This window comes from Sinocyclocheilus anshuiensis, unplaced genomic scaffold, assembly GCF_001515605.1.
Source record: "Sinocyclocheilus anshuiensis isolate Anshui unplaced genomic scaffold, SAMN03320099.WGS_v1.1 scaffold1406, whole genome shotgun sequence".
Classification (NCBI taxonomy): Eukaryota; Metazoa; Chordata; class Actinopteri; order Cypriniformes; family Cyprinidae; genus Sinocyclocheilus; species Sinocyclocheilus anshuiensis.
The window spans coordinates 303,850-324,125 of NW_015557146.1; the positions used below are offsets into that span (position 1 = coordinate 303,850).

Here is a 20,276-nt window from a genome sequence, read left to right on the forward strand (position 1 = left end):
ACAGATAGATAGACAGAGAGATAGATAGATAGACAGACAGACAGAAGTCACATTTTGATATTGCATTCAGAAATAATGTGAAATACTGGTAAATAAATACATTTTAATGTTAAAAAAATCATGTTTTTAGTTGCCGTTGCTCCACAACAAATCCTTTTATTTAAACAGACCGGAATGATATATTTAAGTACATTAAAAATATAATAATAATTATATATATTATATAATAATAATAATATTAATATTAATAATGATAATTAAAGTGGCATTCATTATAAACAAAATGTATTATAAAGGCCAAGCCAATTTTTTACTAATGTGTGTGTGAAGTTTATTAAATGATATCTTCATTCACGAGATGCTTATGTTTGGGTTCACACACGTCTTTGTGTGTTTATGGAGCGACAGGTCTTTATTTTGCTTTTCTCTCTCATCCGTCTTCAGCTTCTGCTTCTCCATCAGAGACACGTTTTTATGCTGTTTTTGGTCTTTTTTGATCTTGACTGCATTGCGTCATCTTGTTTTCCAGTAAAAATGTCTAAATACTTTAAAACCAAGATACATTTATTTGAGAAGCAGAAATGGCGTATTTTTCCCACACGAATGTATCAAAGTTAAGTGAGGTTTTTTTTCTTAAAACAAGAACAAATATCAGCCAATAGGGTTAGAAAAATAATCTCATTTCTCCTTTGAATGAAGTTTATTTTTCTGACTCTCCTGGCAGATATTTGTTCTCGTTTTAAGCTTAAACTCACTTCATTTTGATAAATTCTTCAGAAAACAGCACTTAATATCTTGCTTCTCAAGTAAATGTAATTTGATTTATGAATGTTTAGATATTTGTTCTGGAAACAAAATAAATTCATTTGACAATCAAAACTGAATTTGAGGAATAAGTGTAAATATATTTTTCTTACACAGAAAAACAAACTCTGTTATCTATAGTAACATTATTATATATGATTATTAGTATATAATACTGTATCTTCATAATATATAATTTAAAATACAATTTTGTTCCATTATATATATTTTTTTTTTTCAATTTATATAAATTATATAATGAAAATAATATATAAAATAAAATATGAAGAGCATACAGTTTTATATAGTTATATATAATAACGATAATATATAATCATTTTAATAATATGTTAATACTATAATAATATTAATTAATTACTTGAAATATTTAATAATTTATTCTATATTCTATTTATTTATCTGTCGATTTTTATCGTATCTATTTTTATTAAATTATTTACATTTTCAATTTATATAAAACATATATAAATATAATTAAAATAATATATTAAATTATATATTAATATACAGTTATATAATTATATATAATAATGATACTGTTACTGTGTGTGTGTGTATAGCAATAAAATATTATTAATAGTAATTGTTATACTAATTTATTATACTGATAATAAATCTATTGTAATGCAATAAATATTTATGAATGTATATAAAGAGAGAGAGAATAAAGTATTTAAAGTAATTAATATTATTGTGTCACTACACTTAATTTTGATTGACCCCCTTCAGAAAACATAACAACTTGCTTCTCAAGATTTATGAATCTTTAAATATTTATACTAGAAAACGACAAAAATACTGAAGAAAATCATGTTTTGCAGGTTGCCTATATGAGAAAAATAAGTGTACACTTAGTCAAAATCCTTAAAGCTCGTCAAGTGAATTTATTTTGTCTTAAGAATGTTTTTCCACTGAAAACTGGCTGAATAATTGATTTTTGCAGGAAAGACTCTTTACATTTGGTCCTTTTGTCTTTGACGAGGGTCGACGGTTTCCAGCGCTGGTTGAGCTCCTTCTTTAATCTTCCTCTCTCTCCATCCATCCATCTCTCCCCCAGATTTCATATCTAATAGAGCCACATGGTTTTGTCATTAATTGCATGATTACGTCGACTGAATGGAAGTGTAAATCCTCTCTTCACGCCTGTCAGATTTGAAAGTTTATCTATTTAACCAGCGCTTGGGCTGAAGTCTGAGAGCAGAGCCACTTCTTTCTTTCTTCTCCTTTCTTCAGCCTCCTTTCTGGAGGATTTTGGCAGCACGGACGGACAGAAACGTCAAAAGCGTTTTGTTTTCCTGACAGTCACCGTCGTGAGACTCCGAAAGGCTTTTTCGTTAGATTCCCTGACTCTTCCTGTGAGGTTGCATCATTATAACGTGTGATTGTGATTGGTTCGTTGTCTCAGCCAATCAGAGGCCTCAGTTGGCCGCCTTCCCGAGCCGTTTGTCGGCTTTGCCAAGTGGAGGCGAAGGGAAAATAAACCCGTTGTCATATCAATTATTGTTGGCTTGGTGAAATCGCTCGGCGCCAAAGCAGCTTATGAAGCAGCCTTGAAAAATCAGACTTAAGACTCCTCCTATTTCAAGCTCTGTCACGGCGAGACGAGCTTAGCGTGCACGTGCGTGTTTGTTCAGACTGAACGAGTCTGATTTATTCTACTGCTGTTTAGATAGATGGCTATAGCGTACTAGCCAGGGTTTTTGAAATAGTGTAGTATGCAGTATGTATAATGTGCTAAGTGTGCAAGAGCGCACTGTGTGCAAAATTGTATCCCACAATGCAATGCACTTGAGCTTCCCCTTACAGTGTGACAAATGAATGGACATAATGTCATGATTTTTTATGTGAATCTCCCTGATTTATTATTTTATTAGACCAACCGCACAAATATTTAATACCAAAATCACATTCAGTTATTGATTGATTAATTATAAATACTTGGATTAAACTTGTAGTATGTTATGAGTGGGGTTTTTTTCCGTAAAATTTCAGCTCTACTAATTTATTTATTCCTTTAATATTTTATTAATCTGTATTGTTTTTATTTTATTTTATTTATGTATTATAAATTGATTAAACTCAGGAAAATAGTGTACTTTTGAGTTTTTGTTTTCAAATCCATATTTTTGTTTGTTTGTTTGTTTGTTTATTGTTCTTTTATTATTTTTATTTATTTATATTTGATAATTTATTATTTATTATTGATGTATTATTTTCTTAGACCAACCACACCTTTTTTAATACCAAAATCAAATTTATTTTAATTTATGTTTTTATTTTTTATTTTTTTTTATTTTTTTTTAGATAATTGGATTAAACAAGTATTTTATGAGTTGTAGCTTGTTTTGTTTTTTTGTTTTTTTTCAAAATCTTAAATTTATTGATTTATTTATTTATTCATTTAATATTTTATTATTTGGTATTATTTGATATATTACTTTCTTAGACCAACCACACCTTCTTTTAATACCAAAATCACATATTTATTTTATTTTATTTTATTTTTTAGATAATTGGATTAAACTAGTATTTTTTGAGTGATAGTTTTTTTTTTTTTCAAAATCTTAAATTTATTTATTTATTGTTCCTTTAAAATTGTATTAATTTGTATTGTTTTTATTTTATTTATTATTTATTATAAATTGATTAAACTCAGGAAAATGGTGTACTTTTGAGTTTTTATTTTCAAATCCACATATTCATTTTTTTATTTATTTATATTTTATAATTTATAATTTATTATAAATGGATTAAAGTGGGGGAAATGGTTTATGACAGGCCTTTTATTTTTATTTTTTAATTCTACTTTTATTTAATTATTTATTACTCTTATTTTTATTAATTTGTGTATTTATTAATTATTGTTAATGGAATAATTAATTATAATTACAGCATAAATTTATTTAACAAAATAATTATAAAAATTTAAAAATTATTTAGACGTTAACTTGATGCAATGTAGTGAGACTATGTGATACTAATTTCAAATTAAGGAATTTAATATAGTAGTATGATGATATTCCATTTCATACAGATATTAGTACTTTAAACAAAATTAAGACTTAATTCTAATCTTAATATCTTGAGCAATTTTGTTTCTCAAGTAAATGTATCTTCACAAATGTTTAGATGTTTCCACTGGAAAACAGATATGATTCTTTGTTGGGAAGATTCCTCATATGAAAGCATACAGTTTCAAATACAAATTTTACATTCATCACCTTTTAGAAAGATATTACCATTTATGCTAACAAACTAACCCTTTTCCCCACTGCACCATCATCAGTTCTCGGTTTCACAGAGTGCTTTTTAACACAAGCTTGTGATTTCCTCAATGCAGTGCCGGTGTGGGGCGGACCGGGGTCTTCATCACGCTAAGCATTGTGCTGGAGCGGATGCGCTACGAGGGTGTGGTGGACATCTTCCAGACGGTCAAAATGCTGAGAACGCAACGTCCAGCAATGGTGCAAACAGAGGTGAGAGTCCAGAGCTTCTGTTTTACGGCAGATTGTCTTGTTTAATAGCTGGACGGTTGGCAAATTGAAGTAATAACAAATGCTGATGCCTTTGTGTTTCGCTTTACAGGACGAGTACCAGTTTTGCTATCAGGCGGCTCTGGAGTACCTTGGAAGTTTTGATCACTATGCAACGTAAAAAGCCATTTTTGTTCCCCCCTGCCCCACAAACCCCCCTCCCCCCAACAGCCTCCTGAGCCATAAAAACTTGCTTGAAAACACGAAACGATGACAACTATACACAATTCATAAACATTTTTTGAAGAATCGTCTTTTGGAACCATTCGAAACGCGTCATGCGTTTCTCCAATTGGACAAGCAACACTGGAGAAGCGCAAACGGATCCCAAACCCTTCTACGTCCCAAGCTCGTGATGGAGGAACCAAACGTTTTGGCTCAGGCTGTAGGGGGGTAATGACGATCTAGGTGTCGGACCACTAACTTTACCTCAAGTGTTCTGACGTGGAGGACAAGCATTGTTTCTTTTCAAACTAACTCTATGAACATATTACAAAAAGACATGAAGGAAAAGTCGGTGAGATACAACATGACAACACATTTAAGTATAAATGATGAGCACCTAATTGGCTGGCGTTTAAAATCCTTCTTTGTTTTCTAAAATGGCAACGTTTCCATTGAAATGTGATCTGTCGTTCTAACAGCAGTCGTCATTGCTGTCTTCAATGGAGAAGTTGGAGCAACGGTACAGACAAGACTTCTTTTGCTGCTCACGTCTTGGGTCCAAGCCTCTCCTCGACATTTTGCCATTCGGACAAAATTGGGAGCCACTTAAGAAGCAATTCGAAGCAAACCGTTCATCCACTTGAGAAAGTCACCCTCCTCTTGAAACCACTGGAGTCGCCAAACAAGAACTCGACATGTCTTGAGGCGCTGAGGCATTCAAGGAAATGGTTGAAACCTAATCGCATCGGTTTCTTGAGGTGGGGACAGTTTTTCGGTGCTTTCGAGGACGTGCTAGTGAACATTTCTGCCAATGTAGCTCCATCTTCACTTCTCGAGAGCTAATGGGAGCGTGAAATGTTGTGTCAACTGGAGATTAGGACCAGAGGATCCACCACCGAAGTCTCGAGTTTCTTTGGTGCAATGTAGCTCCATTTCCATCCTCGAGAGCCAATGGGAGCTCGACCTGTTGCATAATTGGGAGATTTGGACCAGAGGAACCACCAACAAAGTCTCAAGTTTCTTTGGCGAAATGTGGCTCCATTTCCATCCTCGAGAGCCAATGGGAGCTTGACCTGTTGCACAATTGGGAGATTTGGACCAGAGGAACCACCAACGAAGTCTCAAGTTTCTTTGGCGATGTGTGGCTCCATTTCCATCCTCGAGAGCCAATGGGAGCTCGACCTGTTGTGTAAATTGGAGATGAGGACCAGCGGATCCACTAACGAAGTCTTGAGTTTCTTTGGCGCAATGTAGATCCATCTCCACCTCTGAGAGCCAATGGGAGCATGAAATGTTGCGTCATCTGGAGATTAGGACTAGAGCAACCATCAACGAAGTCTCAAGTTTCTTCAGCACCTTGTAGCTCCATTTCCATCCTTGAGAGCCAATGGGAGCTTGACCTGTTGCGTCAATTGGAGATTACGACGAGACGAGCCACCAACAAAGTCTTGAGTTTCTTTGGTGACATCATCTGATACATTGACTGGTCTCTCCATTGACGTACACAATGTATTTGGTGGACCGGATAGGGGATGCGTGGCTATGTCTTGTTTTCGGTACTTCGACGTCCCCAGTGACCACCGTTCATTGCCATCGTTTCAAACAATTTTTTGTCTTACAACTGTCGTTTTCGTTTTGCTCTTGATACCAAACATGCTGCTTTTGCTACATTATGCTGTACGTGTACATGTGAAGAGTCCGATTCACCGGACGGAAGTGTGCGAGAGCATGATTACTTGTGCTGGTCCCACCAATAAAACCATTTCCTTATGCCCCAACAGTCGCCCAGGATGACATTGCATTTTATCGTCATCAATGACCCATTCGTGGTTACTTTGGGATTTCTTGCGTTTGTTGCAATTGTTGGTTCTTTTTAAGGGTGTTTCTATAATGGATTTGGGCTAACAAAGAGCATGAAACGGGCATATGTTTGCGCCATGAAACTACGGTACAACTATCTTGTGAATCTGTTGTAGGTGGGACTGTTTTACACACTCATGCACATGCGTATGAGGGGGAGGGGCCTGCGCTCCGCCATTAGAGCTGATTGGCTGTACTGGAGAATGCTTGAACCTGGAGTGTTCTGATTGGTGAGAGAATGAAAGGAGCCGTGTGTAATCTTATTTGCAAAAAAGCCTTATTCTTGTAAAATCATAGAAAAAAAAATCAAATGCATTATTGTTGTATTATTTTGACTATTATCTTCTTAACAGACATTTGATTTCTTGGTTTAGTGTTTTGCGTTTTTTTAACAAAGATACTGTACTCATTTTATTTAATTAGCAAGGAAAAATAATGCTCATTTTGCTCATATTATGTTAAAAGACATTCTATTTTTTCACTGTAGAAATGTAACGTGAGATGTGTTTGTGTGCATGTATACATAGACGAATGGGACGTGAATGTATACATACACACTCACATATATTATATTTAAAAGCAGAATATAAAGATGTATCCAAATCTTCATATGAATAGCCTTTTTTGTTTTTGTTTTTGAAGCGGGCGCTCATTTTTATACCACCATGAAATTATGAAATTGTGTGTATGAAATCATGAATGACTTTTTATTGTTTTTGTTTTTTAAAGAGTTGGGGAAATGCATTATCAGAAATGCAGAAATTTCCCATAAATCATTGCAGGGAGAGCTTTGACTTCCTGTTGCCCAGTTATGAAGGTTGAATTATGATTACAATCCTGTTGTTATTCATCAATAGTACTAGTATTAACTGAAGTATTACTTTTATAAAAGATGTAGACCTGGTTTACTAATTACTGAATTGAACAAAAACAAATTATCTATACTTTCCAAATTTTACTATAAAAAAAAAAAATAATAATAATTTTGTTACAGCCCATATCTGTGAAAGCTTTCATTTTTTGAAACATTATTTGTCTTTTTACTTTTCAAACCACCGAATGTTCAATCGTTTGTTAGATATCAACAATGATCCTGAATATAATGCCTGTAAATAAACAAATATATATTATATGTATTTGTATAATTTGACCCACAAGATTTCTGTCTTTGAACAAAACTGAGATAACTAACAACAAAAAAAATGTTTATGCTAATGGAAACCTTCCACAGTTTTGAAAGAAGCTTTGTCTCACGCTAACAGCTCTGTTTATCTCTCTTCATTTCATTCCTCTTTTTTTCTGATCCATTTGTTGTTTCTTTCCCAACTCTTCACTTTTTTCTTATCTTAGCCAACACACACTGCAGTCCAGTGGTGAGAGAAATCACAACACTTTTTCTTTTTCCCATAAGACTTTGTGCATTACTCTTATTTTTTTAACATTTGTAATACACTAATACATCTCTGTCAGATTTCACTCCAAAATTAAAAAGCATAAAGAAAATAAAGCCTATTTTTAAACATTTTTACCTCAAAATTCACTGTATTTCTCATTACTGATTATAATTTAGGTGATTATAATTATTGTCCATAAGGTTTTTTTTTTGTTTTTTTTTACTGCTTTACAGTTAAAAATTGCTTAAATTCAAAGTGTTATTTAAATCAGTGCATTAAAGTACTGTGCATTTTTTGCATTATGGTAATGAAAATTAGATTTTTTTTTTAAGATGGGACTATGGTAATTTGTATTGCTGGGAAAAAAATTTGAAAATGAAATGCAAAATGTAATCTTACTGGTCTCAAAAAAATACTTCTCCAAGCAAAATGTAATTTCTTAGTTTTATTTTTATTTTGGAGTGAAATATGGCCCAACAATGTTCTGGAAAGGTTTTATGAGATTCACCCAAAAATTAATCCCATTTTTACCTGTACCGAGCCTGAAGCACTAATCATTTTGTGTTTTTCTCATTCTGAGTGATTCTGTTTCTAGATCGGGATGAAGAAGGGCTTATAAAATGCCCAGTGCCTATAAAATGCCATACGAACAGCGAGAGCAAATTGCCTTGAATTGGTTGCGCGTTTGGTGATTAGCTTCACGTCATCATTGCTAGTTTAAAAACATGCCCCTCTCTCACCACTGCCTCTGCGCTTCATCTTTTTTTTAATTAATAGTTCATCGCAAAGCTCTAGAAGTTTAACGATGCCATGTTTAGTTCACTTTTATTCTTATTTTGTTTTTACAATGGGGGACGAAGTACGAGAGAACTTGGAATCTGGAAATTCCAGCGCTGCCTTTTAAACTGTCGGGAGATTTGTGTGTTTCTAACGAACTTTACCGCAAAGAACACTTGGACTTGTCGGACTGATCTCCAAAACCTACGATGGCAAAGGTGCTCGGAAGTCCTGTTCATCTGCTCAATGCAAGGACATTCGACAACGGTAGCCAAACGTGTGAATCGATTAGACTACAAACAACGGAGAACCAATATACAAAATTGAACGTATTAAAACCACAGCCAACAAAAAAAGAAACAAGCCAAACGCAAACGTGAAAATAGTTTCTCTTTGTACGAAGGCCAAGTGCTATCACTTTCAAACTGTTACTTCTGATGGACACAATAATTGGTTTGAAACCACTGTGTATGTAGATATGTTGACTTTGTATTAAAGAAATGTTGTCTGAAAATGCTGTGCCTCGTATTTGGTGTGGAAATATTCATGGACGTAGTTAATATTAAGTCTAGCATTAGATTTCCACGGGATCATTAAAATTTCATGAGCTCAGTTTGACAAGGCAGATGGCGAAATGAAATTGCTTATCGGTCGCATATACGAGGACCAATCAGCTGTCATCGCACATGGCATCTCAACAGAACAATCAATTATTTCACAATCTGGCCTGATACCTGAATGGTAAACGCATCCATAAGCTCAACATGCTCGTAATCTAACATCTCGTCTCATCTTGATGCATTTTGCCACCCGCTGCTTGCAATTTTAACATGGCGACCCGGGGATGTAAATGACATCCCCGCACTTGATGTATATGACACTTGACATATGCACTTGAATTTGTGCATAAACCACTGGAGGAAACAGTTGTTTGATTGTTTTTACGCCCAATTATATGCATAATTAATGGTGTTTGAGAAGTCAGTTGAGATCTAAACAACCAAGTTAGTACGATGTTCTAGGAAGGTCTATGTTAATATCACCTCACAGTCAGTAGATTTGGTGCAAATCTTCAACAAATGCCACTGGGCTCGCCTGGAGGCTTGAACCATTCACCTGATGCAATTTACTGTCCATGACGGCATCCTGCCGAAGACGAGAGAACAAAAGGTTGGTTTATGTTCAACATGAAATGTAGTAACTGGTAAAAAGCCTTAAAAATCCTAATTTGTCTAGACAATGCAAAAGAGAAGGTGAAGGAGATCCGGGGCTAATTGCTTTTCTCGTCACTCATCTAACTCATTAGCACTGTTCCTTGGGAGCCCATCAAAGATCTGTTTGCATCAGAGCGGCCAAAAGCCATGGAAATTTCGAATAAATGAGAAAGAAGTAAATTGGACAGTCCGCCGCCCGTGGCAGAGCTGAGCTACAAATGGCACATCAATTGAATCAAGCCATGGAAAAGTAATCCTGCAGAAAGAGCCAGACATCATCTTTGAGAGATGAACAAGATAGAATGCGTTTTACTCAAGAGTAATTGCTTAGAAATTGTTCAATGCACTTGTATTCGGATCTAATCAAGGGTGTATTCTTTCAAATGCATTTGATACAACAATTTTTTGATTTGTTTTCTTGAGTACTTTTGGTTTGGCAGAGCACTGATTCTTGAGACGTGGGACAAAACTAAACAGTTTTACCTGGTCGTAGTTTTGAAAACGGCAACATAAATGCTTTAATATGAGTCAGAATAATCTAGAATGTTTTTAACATGCATATACCATTTCATTCAATTTTCTCTGTTTTACAGAAATGAGGGTGTTATATTAGCACTCATTCCCCTGAAACCAACTGTATCCACCATTATTTTATTTTAAAGGGGTCATATGATGCGATTTCAATTTTTCCTTTCTCTTTGGAGTGTTACAAGCTCTTGGTGCATAAAGAAGATCTGTAAAGTTGCAAAGACTAAAGTCTCAAATCCAAAGAGATATTCTTTATAAAAGTTAAGAGTCAGCCACACCTACCTAAAACGGCTCGTTCTAACACGCCCCCACATATCTACGTCACTATTTGGGCGGCGTTATGCAACTCTTCCCACATCTTCAAGCAAAGAAAGAAGGCGTAACTTTTATTCTCGCTGTAGTATTGTTGCTGCCGCCGCCATGTCGCAAAGACGCTGTGTGCTTCGTAGTGAAAGCGAAACTACTTTGTTTGGCCTTCCAAAAGAGGACGATATCTGCTTCGTCATGCCTGGAGCTGATCCGTGCTGGTCGCTGAGGAAATACATCAACTTCGCGCTGTCGATCGCCGGATCTGCTTTCACCGTGGACGAAGCGGAGTCCAGCCCGGGGTCGTCACATGTGGTTGCCGGCATCACAGTATGGTAAGGGGCGTAACATTTCCGTCACACGCTTGAGGTATTCGGCCAATCACAACGTACTGGATAGCTGGCCAATCACAGCACACCTCGCTTTTCAGACTGATGAGCTTTGTAAAAATCGACGCGTTTCAGAAAGGCGGGGCATAGAGGAGAAACAATAATGTACAGTATGTGGAAAATAATGTGTTTTTTTAACCTTAAACCGCATAAACACATTTCATTACACCAAATACACAAAATAATGTTCTTTTTAGCAGCATCATATGACCCCTTTAAAAAACATTTTTCATCACTGTTAATTTACGTTTTGTTTCAGTTATTATTGAAAATGTTTAAAAAATGTGACTCTACATCATCTTTCCATTTTTCACCAACTAGGAGTTCAGCAACACCACAGATTTTGGTAAGTCATTGATTGGGCTTACATTTTATTTCACCACCATGTCAAAATCATCTCACAAAATGTAAAGAAATTGTTTGGGATTTTTAGATAATTTTCCTAGTTTTAAACTGACGCTACAGAAACAAAATGGCTGTTGCCCCTGTTGAAAAAAACAGCATATGCTGGCTAGGTATGTTTTGATGCTGGTTTGAGCTGGTCCTTTGCTGGTTTATGCTGGTCCTTAGTTGGTCATGTGCTGGTCCTAAACTGGTCCGACCAGCAAAGGACCAGCTCAAACCAGCATCCCAGCTTCAAAACATACCTAGCCAACATATGCTGTTTTTTTCAACAGCGCGCGACTCAACAGACAGACAAATGTTGACAAAATCACAACAATACAATACGTTATGCTTGTTTTCTGTTTGAAATCAATTCACTCACTCAATATTTCACAAATTATGTACGGTGTTTGTCTCATATTTAATTATGCCTACAGTACAAATTCGCATATTTTGTGAGAAAAAGCAGGTTGCACCCAAGCGCCACAAGAATCAATGAGCGACAGTTAGCCAATTGTTTGCATGATAAATTGATAGACATATGTGTTAATTGTTTGTTTGCTTGTTTGTTTTGTATGTTATAAAGCAGATGTTGGCAAAGAAGGGAGTTCATTACGCCTGGAAGCTGAAACGAACAGATCAGTTCAGTCCTGGAGTCCCATCACCGCCATTACAGATGTTTCGTGGCGTTTCTGGAGCGCAAATATCTACAAACATATGATCAAATGTTACTGAATTCAGCTTTAAGTATCTCAGTAACTGAAAACGGAAGGTTTGAGCTTTCTGTTATGCTAATCCAATTCTTATGCGACCTTAATCCGAGACCTTTTTTGAGGAGGCAAATTACTTCTTTCTGAAAATTCGCTTGAATACACTTACGGTTTATCTCGGCGAGAGGAGAGTGGCTGCTCTCCGAGTTTATTATGCAAATGAGACAATTTGACAGATTGCGCTGGCTGCGGCACGAGCCGTTTCACTGGGCGGCGCGCGTTTATACGGAGCTTTTGGGCTCTTTTAACTAAATATGCTCTCAAAACACTTTCACGGCACTTACAGAGCGGTTTACATCCCGAACACGATGGGTGCTGCTGGGTCGACAGCTTTTATTAGCCCTGAAACAACATTTCTGGCAAACTATAACCTTAACCATGTTGATTTATTCTAAATAATTGAGTTTATAGGAATGTTGTTGCACTAGCAACAATGGTTATTGCTATTGGCTACTGTAGATGTAGTGCACTAGGCTATTATAGGCCTACTGTATTTAAGACCTGTAGGCAACGGTATCTCGACGTCTTTCATTACTCACATGACTTAAAATTCCCGCCATTTTTTGGAATCAGAAGCACAGCTGTGCCAAACGGTGAAATAAATATTTAAATTCTTAAAGTTCTAATAGTGAATAATGGTGAATATTGAATTTAATACAAGAATGCTAGTGCTACAACTCATAGAGATAAAAAAAAAAGACATTTCCTCCAAAATGTGACATTAAAATGTCAAATAACATTCAAAGTATTGTCACTGTTTTTCCTATTTGTTCATTTTGCTGTGTGCATTAACGTTATAAGTACTATTTTATAATTGCACATCAAGTGTTTTTGTCTGTTTTGTGCCCTCAGCTAATGAATATTATCGTGTGCATGTGGATGGTTGTGCTTCATTGTGTGGTATGAGGCTAAAGTTAGTAACATGTGTCAGATGTTTTTATTTTACTCGCGGCAATGAACAAAACCATTTCTGCTCTACGGCTAGGCTACGTCTTCTCACTTTTTCTATGGATTTTAGTTTTATTCACTAGCATGGCACCACGCTGCCCTCTTGTGACAGAAACTGCGAGCGATTTACTTTTGCACATTATTTACTTCAAAACGAAGCCCAAAGGAACATACCACCCAAATAGTGCTCATAATGGATCCTGAAGATGCTTTTTATAATAAATAATTGACCCGATTAGACAATAACAATCATGTGAAATGAGACGAGATCTCTCATATTAATGGATTCTGTGGAAATCATTTGCTAAGGAGTTTTTCCTCATTTGATTCTGATAAAATGCTCTGCTGTGGTATATCTTAGGTTTTTACTACATTCAAAAAAAAACACATGGTTGCTATAGTTAAACCATGAATTAACCATGGTTTTGCTACATTAACCATAGTTTAACCATTGTATTTGTAGTAAAACTAGTTTTACAAACGATAATCAATACACCAAAAAAAACAAAAAAAAAACATGGTTACTACATTATTACTACAATAAAACCATGCTTTACGGGACTGCATAATAAGCTGGTCTAAGGTGCAAAATGATGCATGATTTTAATATGGTTACATTCTCTCTTACCACCTGCCCAGTGTTTTTTCCTGCATTTGGACAGTGGCATGCTGGGATAGACTCTTTCACTCCACAGAGGATGAAGCGGGTGTAGAAGATGATGGATAGTCACTTACAGTATGTGCATGTGATGTGAATCACTACGAGCAAATGTGCTAAAATTCAAAAGAATTTAAAGAACTAGTTGTTACAAAAAGTACCATAGTGATACAGTGGTAGTTATAGGGCCTTTCGCACCGCTTTATTTCCAGAACTAAATGTACAGTACTAAAGTACTGGGACGATTTTAGGACGTGACTATTTCCCAGTACCATTTAAAGGGTTGCATTCGCACCGAGAGTGTGTACTAAGAAGTGACGTAAGCCGGTATGAAAAGGTTCCCGCGGTGCGAAAGGCCCTAATGATATCAGGATAGTACTTTGAAATACACCATGGTATTTTCAGCCTACTTTTATCTATGTTATGTTCACATACCATGGTATTTCCACAGTACTCAAAAAACATGGTGCTATCATGGTATATTTCTCGAAAAAGGGTACAAACCTTGTTCGTATACCGTGCTGGCCTACTGTAATACCGTGCTACTGTAAGCGGTAGTGAGAGGGTTACATAAAACACTGTGCGCAGAGCGTGTTCCTGCTGAACTCGATAAGAACTTCCTTAATGGCGTGTTTTGAGAACAAGATCTTCACAGACATCAGCACAGAGTCATTTAGACTCCAGACCCGTTTGTTTGTTTTCGAAAGCATTTCCTCTCAGCAGTTCAGAGGTCAGAATTTATGGCCAGCAGCCTTATTTGGTAGATCTTCTTCTGAGTTTTATTGCTGAAGGCTCCTTGCAGTGATTGATGGATCACTTACAAGAGATTGTTTGAACAAGTCTGGATAATTACTTATGGAAATCAGTGCCAGTTTTGTGGGAATATTTGATTTGTTTGTTTTGGTTTTCACTTAGAAACCATTTGATCTACATCTAAGTTTTCAGCGCGGCTGTACGCGATCGACACATGCGCACAACTACGTGCGCTGTTCGCGCCTTTAGGAAAATCGGGTTGCACGCCACGCGTGAGGGAAAACACATATGAGCTAAGTATATTTCGGGTTTTAGACAGAAATACGTCGTCGGAGCGATATATCAACAAGCCAGCTGCAGGCCGTTTCATTTTATGTGCTGTTTAAGAGAATGATAATGGCAAAAAAAAAAAACATTTAAATAATGGCGCGAAAATGGCATCACCGTTGTACAGAAAACAGAAAATAATGCAGATAACGCGTAATGAAAATACAATGATATTACCATCTAATACCTCTTAAAATAGTTTCAGTATGCTATGTAAGAATGTGTACGTTTAGCATGACGAATAGTCGGCGAATTATTAACTGATTTAAAAAAAAACATTTAAAACAGGTTAAAAATTATGAACATATAAGGAAACACGTAGCTACATTTTAGGTGCTTTCACTTTTTATTTGTATTTATTTTATTTTATTGTCAACATTTATAGACTCATCAAATTAAAGCTCCTAGAACTGCATGTATAATAGTTTTAGATGAATTATAACACCAAGACAGTGTTTAAAAATTTCCTGTCAACTACCCAGTCATCCATCATGTTGATTTGGATGCTGTTAGTGTGATCCGTCTGGAATCGTGCCGTGTGATTTTTTTTTCCCGTACGAGTTCAAATAAAGGGCGTCTGTATCACACCCTCCCTCTGGGTTAAATAACTAGAGCTCTCTTAAGGCACCTGCCTGCGGTCGAGGCTTAATTCTGTTCTCTCCTGGAGCCATGAGTGAGTGTGTGTGTTCGCAAAGGCGTGTTGTGAAACAGTGGGACGGCCGTGACCTTGATGTGTATCCGTGTGCCAGGGTGCCGGCGTGGGCATTAGGTGTTGGCATCTGCGTTGCAGGTGCCTGTGCCCAATTAAAGGGGTGGCTTGACAAGCTGCCCGGTGGGCATGGCAGCAGGCCTTTAATTTAATTACATGGAAATGCACTGATTTGGGGTGAAATGAAGCAGAACGTGTCTGTTTGTTTGCTGCAGATGACTGCCACTTGACTGACAGAGCACTTGGATTCAGGTGTGCTGGCTGATGGGTTTTTTGGGCTTAATAACATGGGTTCACTGCGCTGGAGGACCTACCGCAGCATATCATGGATCTGTCTGTCTGATAAAGCAATAAAGCTGAATTTCCTTGTATAGACTTAGAATTAAAGGGAACGTTCATTTGAAAAGATATAGTTTCAACTGGTGTTGGTGAAAGGTCTCCTTTTTGGGCTACCAAATTTAATGAAATGCAGCAAGCTCTTCAATAAATTAAACGGAATGTTCTGGCCAGGTTCTCTCAAAGTTATGAACAAACGTTATTTCAGAAACATTAATAGAACATTCATTCAGAGTTATCTGGTCTTTAATAGTCGTATTATGGGGAAGTCGTGGCCTAATGGTTAGAGAGTCGGACTCGTAACCCAAAGGTTGCGGGTTCGAGTCTCGTACCGGCAGGGATTGTAGGTGGGGGGAGTGAATGCACAGCGCTCTCTCCCACCTTCAATACCACGACTGAGGTGCCCTTGAGCAAGGCACCGAATCCCCAACTGCTCCCCGGGCGCTGCAAAGTTCACTTCATGTCATTTCATGTCACTTCAAAGTAAAAAATGTTTATGCATACACATTTATAAAGACATCATAAATCGTACATTTATAAAACGTTTTTGATGTTCTTAACGTTGTTTTTAATGTCATTACTTGTTTCAGAACGTTCAGAAAACATTCAAACATAACATTTCCATCATTTTTGCATGCTTCCTAAACATTCATATAACCAAAAAAGTTTAAAAACTGTGTTTTTACAAAAATTCAGAAATAATATTTTCATAATTAAACGAGACGTTAGCAAAATGTTCTTAGAACATACTTTTGTTGGCTGGGTAGTTAACTAGTCTTTAATAATGTTCTCAAAACATTAGCACAAAAACATTATTTATACATTGTTTATGGATTGTTTTATTTCTGAAACGTTTGACGTTGATCTAACGATTTTTTAAATGGTACTACTTGTTCCAGAACTTTGAGAAAACATTTCAAAAGTAGTGTTCTCACAATGTTCGCAAAATTCTAAAATAGAATGTTCCCTTAACATTCACATAACTAAAAAACGTTTTTAAAACATTTAAAAAACTGGACATGTTAACCGTTCAGCGAACATTCAGAATTAGCGTTTTTACTTGATAGAACTTTTATTTTTGTTAGCTGGGTCTGTACTTTTAAAAATAAAGATTTCTTTTGCAAGTCAGATTTATTTCTGCAAGATTTTAAGTGATATTTGTGAGCAGGTTTGTAAATGCCAGTTGAAATGACAATAATCAGTAACATTATACCCATGTCACTCAGCATGTTTTAGTCCCAAAATTAGTAGTTATTCAGAAGCAGCATATGTAACTTGGCGGAAAATCACAGTGTATGATGCAACTGAACAATATTTCTGGAATATATCATACCGCCCTTCCCTGGAGACGCTCAAACGACAAGCATTTCACAATAACCGCTCTGAGAGATAGTTCAGATGAGTTATAAACTCTTAACGTCTGCTCTTAACTTGGCCGAGAGTCAGCATCTGCAAATAACCTATAGACAAGCCATAAAAGTCGGTAGCATAAAGTAAATCAGGTCATAAGTTCAGCTGTATGTGTTTGGATTATAGTGTCTCATTCGGTCATGTGGTTTGTGTTATTTGCAAGGGGAGCGGATCAGCTAAACTTGGCAGGCCTCGCGAGGAATGCATGTGCGATGCCGATGCTGAAAAGAGCATTAATCATCAAAGGCACAAGTGCAATAAACATATGTCTTTACGTAAGAGTTTATTTACAAACCAAAACTATGCAGAGAATATGTTTTTCTTGCTAATTGCATAGGCTTGCAAAATGCCAGATGTTTAGCATTGATTGCGAATGTTAACTGTTGCGTTGCGTTAAATGATCGACGACATGTCATTACCACAGTAAAACAGATTGTTATTATCTCATAGATGAATAAAAAGAGAGATGGGGATAGTGGTGGCAGCTAACAGCTAATCGCAGCACAACACATGTTTTCTCAGTGTTGATGGATGTATTTAGCATGCTATGCTAAAATGTTTCCTTGGCTAAGTGGAAACAGACATGATGTCCTCTAAAGTTCCATAATTGTCAGAGATTCTTCACCTATCAGCTGTTTATTGCGGTCATGAATGCTCACAGTGCTTTAGCTTCACCCCACACAAGTATCTGATCTAGCGCCAATGCATAACAGAAGTACAGACCCTTTGAATACATTTGGTAAGTACTAGAGTGAAAAAAAGTTTGTAGACTTGAAAGATCTATTACCCAGCTGACAAAAATAAGGTCTAAGAACATTTTGCTAATGTTCCCATTAAGTTGTGTTCTCTGAACATTTAATGGGGGTCATATGATGCTATTTTAAAGATCATTATTTTGTGTATTTGGTGTAACAGAATATATACCCCTGGTTTCACAGACGAGGCTTAAGGCTAGTCCAAGACTAAAATGCATGTTTGAGCTGTCTCAACTGAAAATGTCTTGCTCTTACATATCTTAAAATATGTCAGTGCCATTGTGCTGTCTCAAGATGCACACCTGAAAAGCTTTTTTTATAAGGCATTTTTATAAAAGCTGCTTAAAAATCGTAATTTAACTAAGTCCTAGTCCTGGCTTAAGCATCTGTGAAACCGGGCCTCAGTGTTTTCAATTTATTTTTTTTATTTTTTTTGGTTATGCGAATGTTAACATTCCATTTTATAATTTTGTAAATATTATGGGAACATTACTTTTGAATGTTCTTTTAACAGAATTAACTTTTTTTTTTTAAACTTAGATGGCCATCCAACTTCAATGTTCGAAAAGAAAATGTTCAATTTACATTGTATAACGTTTTTGTGCTAACGTTTTAGGAACATTATTAAAAACCAGGTAACTCCCCAGCTAACAATAATATGTTCTATGAATGTTTTGCTAACAATGTTCTCAGAAGGTCCAGTTTTTTTAATGTTTCAAAAACATTTAATCCTAGTTATACGAAGTTTAAGGAGCATCCCTGTTGAAAAAACCAGCATATGCTGGTTAGTTATGTTTTGACACTGGGATGCTGGTTTATGCTGGTCCTTTGCTGGTTTAAGCTGATCCTTTGCTGGTTTAAGCTGATCCTTTGCTGGTTTAAGCTGATCCTTTGCTGGTTTAAGCTGATCCTTTGCTGGTTTAAGCTGATCCTTTGCTGGTTTAAGCTGATCCTTTGCTGGTTTAAGCTGATCCTTTGCTGGTTTAAGCTGATCCTTTGCTGGTTTATGCTGGTCCTTTGCCAGCACATGACCAGCATAAACCAGCAAAGGACCAGCTTAAACCAGCAAAAGGACCAGCAAAGGACCAGCTTATACCAGCAAAAGGACCAGCATAAACCAGCAAAGGATCAGCTTAAACCAGCATCCCAGCGTCAAAACATACCTAACCAGCATATGCTGGTTCTTTCAACAGGGATGCAAACACTATGTAAGTGTTATTTCAAAGTCACTTTTATTCAAAGTCAATTTCTCGGAGCTCGCAACACGGCTGCCATGCTCGGCGCCATCTTGAACTTTTCTGAATGTCTTGAACTTGAACATCTTGAAATATTTCTGAATGTTCTGAAACAAGTAACATTTAAAAAACATTATATGAACATCCAACTAAAACAGAAGGTATAAAACGTTTATAAAAATGTTTTTGTGTTAACGTTTTGAGAACATTCCCTGATAGCACGTACATCACAGAGACGTCTATTTGACATCTTACATCTGCAAGATCTATCGTAGAGTGTTTGCTCATCTGCAATACATCTATTGGACGTTTCCTATCAGATGTCTTTAAGATGTTTATGTACACAGCAGATGCTTTCCAGATAAAAAAGATCTTTAACAGACATCTTGCAGACGTAAGTGTGCTATCCGAGTTAGAAAAGACCAGCCAAGTAAACAAACATTCTCTAATGTAACTGGAAGAACGTTTGCTAACAAAACTTTGAGAGAACCTTGTCAGAACATTCTGAGAACGTTCCTCAACGTTTGACGGCTCATTTATTTTTAAAAGACAACGTTTCCAAGTTTGTTGTTCACTTGAATGCAAAGGACTTTGACAGTATCTTTAGATCTGTTTGTCATGATCACAAGCAGTCATTAGTCACTGGCGTCTGGTGCTTTAAAAAGCTCGTACGTTTCCACTGTCGTTAATTATTCAAATATAAAGATGCAAAAGCATTTTCCTATAACTCAATAACCGCTCATGCAAAATTAAAGTCATTTGAGCTGTTGATACACACACACACAGACAATTTAGTATTCAAACATCATAGAACATCATTGATAGGCTACTCAAAGCTATCGGAGAGTTTCTGGTATTGATTTTAGCGGTAGACGTTTCTGGCGGAGAGCCAGAGACTCCTTCCGCGAATAGCGGCGATGAAGGAGGAACAGGATGGTGTGTCTCATCATCATCATCATCATCCTCCTCATCCTCACAGTCATGTGTGTATTTGAGCGGG

At 36.3% G+C, this 20,276-nt stretch overlaps 1 protein-coding gene across 30 annotated transcripts in view; it reads left to right on the forward strand.

Moving 5' to 3' along the window:
• ptprsa (protein tyrosine phosphatase receptor type Sa) overlaps positions 1 to 7,591 on the forward strand; it is a 237,753-nt gene extending 230,162 nt beyond the window's left edge. For all 30 annotated transcript variants that reach the window (XM_016473225.1, XM_016473226.1, XM_016473228.1 and 27 more), the window contains 2 exons: positions 4,166 to 4,301; positions 4,411 to 7,591. In XM_016473225.1, the coding sequence (XP_016328711.1) occupies positions 4,166 to 4,301; positions 4,411 to 4,479 (205 nt within the window). In that variant the 3' untranslated portion in view covers positions 4,480 to 7,591. The remainder of the gene's footprint in view (positions 1 to 4,165; positions 4,302 to 4,410) is intronic.
• Positions 7,592 to 20,276: the final 12,685 nt, after the last annotated feature.